The sequence below is a fragment of the Juglans regia genome, chromosome 7, assembly GCF_001411555.2.
Source record: "Juglans regia cultivar Chandler chromosome 7, Walnut 2.0, whole genome shotgun sequence".
NCBI lineage: Eukaryota > Viridiplantae > Streptophyta > Magnoliopsida > Fagales > Juglandaceae > Juglans > Juglans regia.
In genome coordinates, this window is record NC_049907.1 from 46,788,210 (window position 1) to 46,794,500 (window position 6,291).

At 29.8% G+C, this 6,291-nt stretch overlaps 1 protein-coding gene across 1 annotated transcript; it reads right to left on the reverse strand.

The window, feature by feature from the left end:
* Nucleotides 1-1,974: 1,974 nt before the first annotated feature.
* On the reverse strand, nucleotides 1,975-2,997 carry LOC109018810. Its single transcript, XM_019000996.2, has one exon. It carries the CDS (start codon nucleotides 2,938-2,940, stop codon nucleotides 2,335-2,337), a length of 606 nt encoding a protein of 201 aa, XP_018856541.1. The 5' UTR covers nucleotides 2,941-2,997; the 3' UTR covers nucleotides 1,975-2,334.
* Nucleotides 2,998-6,291: the final 3,294 nt, after the last annotated feature.

A 6,291-nucleotide genomic window follows, 5' to 3' on the forward strand; every position in this document is an offset into this window, starting at 1 on the left:
TCATAAATGTTTGGGGTTTGCAAGCTGTTTATGGGTTTATGGCCGAGGAGGTCCGGGCCGACAGAAATTTTACTTTGGGCCATAAAGGTTTTAGTAGAGAAGTAAGGCCCAGTCAGCAGAAGAGCACGCTACTAATCTTAACCTATGTTCCAGATTGCCTAAACAATTTCTACAATCCCATGAACATGTCTCCTCCCTTGAAACATGGGCTCATGCATACTTATTGACTATCACTGTGTGTGTTTTTTTTTGGTAGTTTTTGTTTGGGGGCAGGGAACAATTACCAAAATTTCTCATTATTATTGTTGATGTTTGTCAATTGTTACTATTGGTGCAGGCAGCAGGTCATTGTTAATTAGTATGTTTTTCTCTTTGGACAAAAAACAATTGAAAGGGAATCTTTAACATGTTATATAATTGAGTATAGTTGAGTACGTAAATGTTGTGTAATTTTTTTTAAAAAAATAAAATTTATTATTAAAAAATTAATTTTTTTTAATGTAAATTTCGTATTTACTATTTTTTTTTTCTAAATTGATTATATGGCGCTTGTACACTCTACAATTATAAATATCATTTCTCTATATAATTGTTTACAAAAAGAGAGAATTTGGAATTTGGGTTCAGAAATAAAAATATGGTAAATGGATGCCTACCTACGAGACGTTCATCACCATAACTTCGCTACCCCAGTTCAATCCTTCTTGACGTTGTTGCCTGGCAAAAAATAAAGTTGCGATTTTTGGTAAAGAAAAATGATATTTACAATTTTAGAATATGCAGTTTGTATATTCTGTTTTTTAAAAAAAGTTAGAATATCAATATGTAATACGATCCGTAGATTCAACACGAACACGATACGAAATTAACAAATTTTAGTCAAAACACACAATTTATAAATGAATCATTAACGGGTCAACCCGATTAACGTAAAACCAACCCATTATGACTCGTTTAGATTTTTATTCGCAATCACACTTTTATTATTATTAGATTGTAATATTAGTATTTTTTAATATACTTATATTTTTGTTATTGAGATTGTAATTCAAAACCTATACTTATACTTGCTAATATCCATATTATAATATTAATTTTATTATAAGCTAAAATTTACAATTTTTTCCAAAGGGAATGTGCAAGGCTTGAACAACCTCAAATTGTATATAACATTACTTTTTAATAAATAATATAACAAAAAACAATAATGTTAAATATAGCCTTATGATATGTAAGTGTCGCATGCATATTATATTTAAAATAAAAAACATGATTCACCATTAAAAAATATATTTTTTCATGTAAATTTTATATTTATCTAATTTTTTTAAAGAGTGTAGGGATACTTGCACACCCTCTAACTATATATAATATTATTCAATAAGAAAATATGTTCGGTAAAAGTAAGTAAATGATAAAATCACTACTTCTAATTTCATTATTATTTTTATTTTAATGATGATAAATGTGTCACATTTTATTTCACGAATAAAAGTGAAATGGTAACCTAGTGTTTAGGATTTTCCAATATAATGACCTTTCTCATTTTCAAATGCTAAATGAATCTAATTACCATCAACCCACGAGACTAATGCATCACTCAACAAGCGGCTGATCATAAGATTGTTCTGCGAACTCCAACCATTCCCAAGACCAACCCAACCTGTCCTTGATTCATACTGGGATCTATAGACTTCGAATATATGGATGCAAATGATTGTGATTAAGAAAAAAAAAAAAAAAAAACTGACAATTTGGTCGATTCCGAATGCTCCATTGCAAGTCTAATATGCCATCCAAAAATAAAGAATGCTCCATTGCTGATATTCTTTTATCTCTGATGATTGAGAACAATAAAATACAAGATAAATAATAGCGTTCTCTTTCTAAATTAGCTAAACTCATGATCATCTCAACCATTCCCACCACAACAATCTAAATGTATACATCCAAATTTAAGAAAAATTGTTTACACGAAATAATGAAAAATTGCATTCATATATACGCATTCACATCCACGAATTTGCCCGCCAAATTCGTAATCCCATCACGCAGTTCACGATGAAAAGCTACTTCCTAACATCTAACAATTTCAAGAATGAAAAGCTTGATCTCTGAATAAAATTTAAAAAAACAAAACAAAGATTCACTCGATCTGTCCTGTTTAACCAAAAAGAACTCTGTTAATTTCTTTGAAATTCTTCGTGGAGAGTTTTTTTATTGTACCAACTACCGCTCAAATCTTTACAGAAAATTCCTCATCTGTCCTACCTGCTACTTAGGAAAGTAAAAAAAAGCTCCCGAGTGATTCCCCAGTCAACTTAGCGACTGAATTCAAGAATCCTCGGCTGTGGACATGGCCGAGAGGCGGCTTGGCCTCGGGTGGAACGCGGCTCGGCGCCGCTGCTGGTGCGAGGAGGGCCTAATCAGGGCCGACAAGGCCCTCCTCACCAAGTCACCACCTTCAACTCCTCCGATCCTGACCAGCGAATTCGTCATAGCCGACCTCCGAAAATTCAGGTGATACGTCGACGTTCCATGGTGATGGCCATGCCGCGTGGCCGAAGTCCTATGCAGAGAGCACCGGAAGGAGCCCGGGTGCGTCGTTGGGGAACAAGTGCACGCCTTCTTCTTGCTGGACGACACCGCATTGTTGTTCGCTTGCTTACTCACGGAGATCGAAGAACGGCCAGGAGAGGTAGGCCGCTCTATCGAAAACCGTACGGACGGAGACGACGAGGGAGAGCATGGGCTGACTCCGTGGAGATTGACGGGCTTGGGGATGGTGGAGTAGCGCGAGAAGAATGTCGACGAGCGGGAGGCGAAGGTCGAAGTCGAGGAAGCAAAGGCCGACGAGGATGAGTATATCGACGGAAACGATCTCTGAAAGGCATCAGAATCTTGAACGATGGATTTGGAAGACGAAGACATTTGGTGCATACGGCTCAACAGAATTTTCTATCCCTCACAATGTCACGGCGCCGTTTGGCTGATTGATCCGGCAAACCTAGTGCAAGGCAATAGTGGGTATATAAAGGAGGCTGGGGGAGTATGGGCTAATTGTAATTTACGGTTTTATTTGTGGACAAATTAGAGTACTGCCGTTGGTTAGTCTGTAGAAACCGGACGTGGGTTAGGGTTGACTGTGGGCTCTGACGTAAAAAGCCATGGGCAGATTAAAATTTTCCATTCACGCGCCTCGTAAGAGCGTGTGATCTGCTGATAGAGAAATTCAAATATTTGTATCAACACTTATCTCCGCATATTTCTCATTTTTCTATACAACTTTTATCAAACTCCATATTTCATATTTTTAAAAATTTTTTAAATTTTTAATTTTTTAAAATTTTTTTGAGTTTATTTTTTTAAAATTATTTCAATTTTTTTATTCATTATTTATATAATAAATATTTGATAAAAGAAAAATATAATAAAAATAAAAAATAATGTGAAGTGTGGAGTGTTAAGAGGTTGAGAATATTTATTCTTTCTCTAAATACTTCTTTATTTTATTTAAACATTACTCTACTTTAATAGTATTAAGAAATAATAATTAATGAGAAATCTTTCATGATGCAAATATTTTTTCTTCTAACCTTGGACTTGTGACTGAATTTGAAGTAATTATTTAGATGTTTTGCCCACATTTATTATTTGGTTAAAATCTTAACAATGTTCACTTTGCTGGATTTTAAATAATGAGAGAACTTTTTTAATAAGAAAATTTATACTCAAATCATCCCTATGCCATGCATTATATATGATTTTTTTATTATTTTATTTTTTTCTTAATAAGTATATGGTGTAGGGATGATGAGTAGAATGACCCAATTAGTTTAGTAGGATTAAAATTAAAAAAAATAAAAATAAAAATAAATATAGTGTGTGGTGTACAGATGATGAGTAGCAAAGTTCTTTAAATGATATGTTTTTTGAAGAAAAATTTTATGTACTATATTATCATCTTATTTTTATCATACTATGCAAGATATAGTACATTTATCACCATTGGATGATATTTTATTGAATGATTATTTATTATCTAATAGTAATAAATATACAATACCTTATATAATAGGATGAAAGTTGAATGAGAATATGACGTATAATATTACTCTTTTTTGAATGTAAATTTTGTGATGAGGTTTGTGATGATAAGTTGGTTGATATTTGAATATAATTTTTTAAAAGTATTTCTTATTATAATATTTATAAAAGTATTTTTAATTTTTGTATTTGAAGGATAATTAAATAATGATAAGATAAAAAGTTAAAAAGTTGAAATAGAGTATTTTTTATAATTTGAAAAATGTTTATTCAAAATTTCAAGATTTATTGAAAACGAAGGAAAAATCTTGAAAAATTGTTGCTTACGTCTTGTTATTATTATTATTAAGTGTGCATTATCGCCGATTGTGCGGGTGGGGATGAGACCGAATGATTTTAAGATTCAATAAAGCGCCGGAGTTGGCGCCTTTGGTTTTAACGGATTGGATTTGATTCGAAGATGCCACGTGTTGGACTTCTGGTTCGTTGTCAGAATCTTCCAACTGTCTTTGCAATCTACTCTCCTTAAACTGACAAATGTTATTCATAATTTCATACGCATTTGTCATCTAATAATACTAAATAGCGTCATTAGAATAAAAAATAATTTGATCCAAATGGGTTACATCAGTATTAAATATTATTCTAATAAAATTTCAAATCTTCTTGCCTATCTTCATCCACTTGGACGATAAAAACAGTAAGTAATAGAAAATTAAATTATTAACGACATTACACTTTTTCTATAGGAATAATTGTTTTTTTCCACGAAATAATTTATGCATAAAAAAAGAGTCTTGGGAAAGTGAAAAAAAGTCCGTAAAAAAAAAAAAAAAAAAATCTAAATTTTGAATAAAATTTTTAAAATAACTGTATTGGACTAGTCAAATCACTTCAAATCAAGTTATGAGTTACAGTAAATGAAAAACCAAAAGTCATACTTGGTGAGTTACAATTCACCAACAAAAAGAATATTTTATTAAAAAATATTCTCACTTTTCTCGATCACTCTCACGTTTCCTCTCTCCCTCCCTTTCATTTAGGTTGTGTTTGGATACTCGAGTATCCTCAATACTTTTCAAGTATTCTCGTACTTTTGAAAATATTTCACATGCCAAACAACTTAAAATACTTTCAATGGGACCCACAAACCCACTTCAATCTCTACTTATAACTATTCACAAACATTCTATAATACTTATCACTATTATATATAAATAAAAAATAAAATCACTATAATATTCATCACTATTATATATAAATAAAAAATAAAATCGCTATAATATATAAATAAAAAATAAAATCATTATAATATATAAATAAAAATAAAATCATTATAATATATAAATAAAAAATAAAATCACTATAATATTTATCACTATTAAATATAAATAAAAAATAAAATGATTATAATATATAAATAAAAAATAAGATCCCTATAATATATCAATAAAAAATAAGATCACTATAATATATAAATAAAAAATAAAATCACTATAATATTTATCACTATTAAATATAAATAAAAAATAAAATCATTATAATATTTATCACTATTATATATAAATTAAAAATAAAATCATTATAATTTTTATCATTATTATATATAAAAATAAAATAAAATCACTACAATATTTATTAATATTAAAAAATCACTATAATAAAATCATTGTAATATTTATTACTAAAAATAAAATCATTATAATATTTATGGGACTCACACATTTTTTAACTATCTACTCAAAAGTCAACGACTCAACATACTTCACACATCCAAACAACTTAAAATACTCTCAATGGGACCCACAAACTCACTCCAATCTCTACTCATAACTATTCACAAACATTCTCAACATTTCTCAACACTTCTCACTATCCAAACATTCTTCATGTTCAATAATTTGTTTGAATAGTAAAAATTAAATTATTAATTAATATATGAAAAAATTATTAAAATATATAAAATTATATTATTATTTTAATTTTAAAATAACCACTTCAACGCGGATTAATTTATTCAAAGATTTTGACTTTAACCAAAATCTCAAATTTTAGTCAAAATTTTCAGGCCAAGCTCTTATTGATTCGAGTAAACGAAACCAAACCGATTGCTGGGTATCTCTGGTACTTTGCATAACCAACGAGACCACTTGAAAAAGATTACACAAAAATTTAATTGTCTTCCAAGCTGATAAATGTTTTATGAAGCTGTATCTATTTACCATTTCATCAATCGGTCTAAAA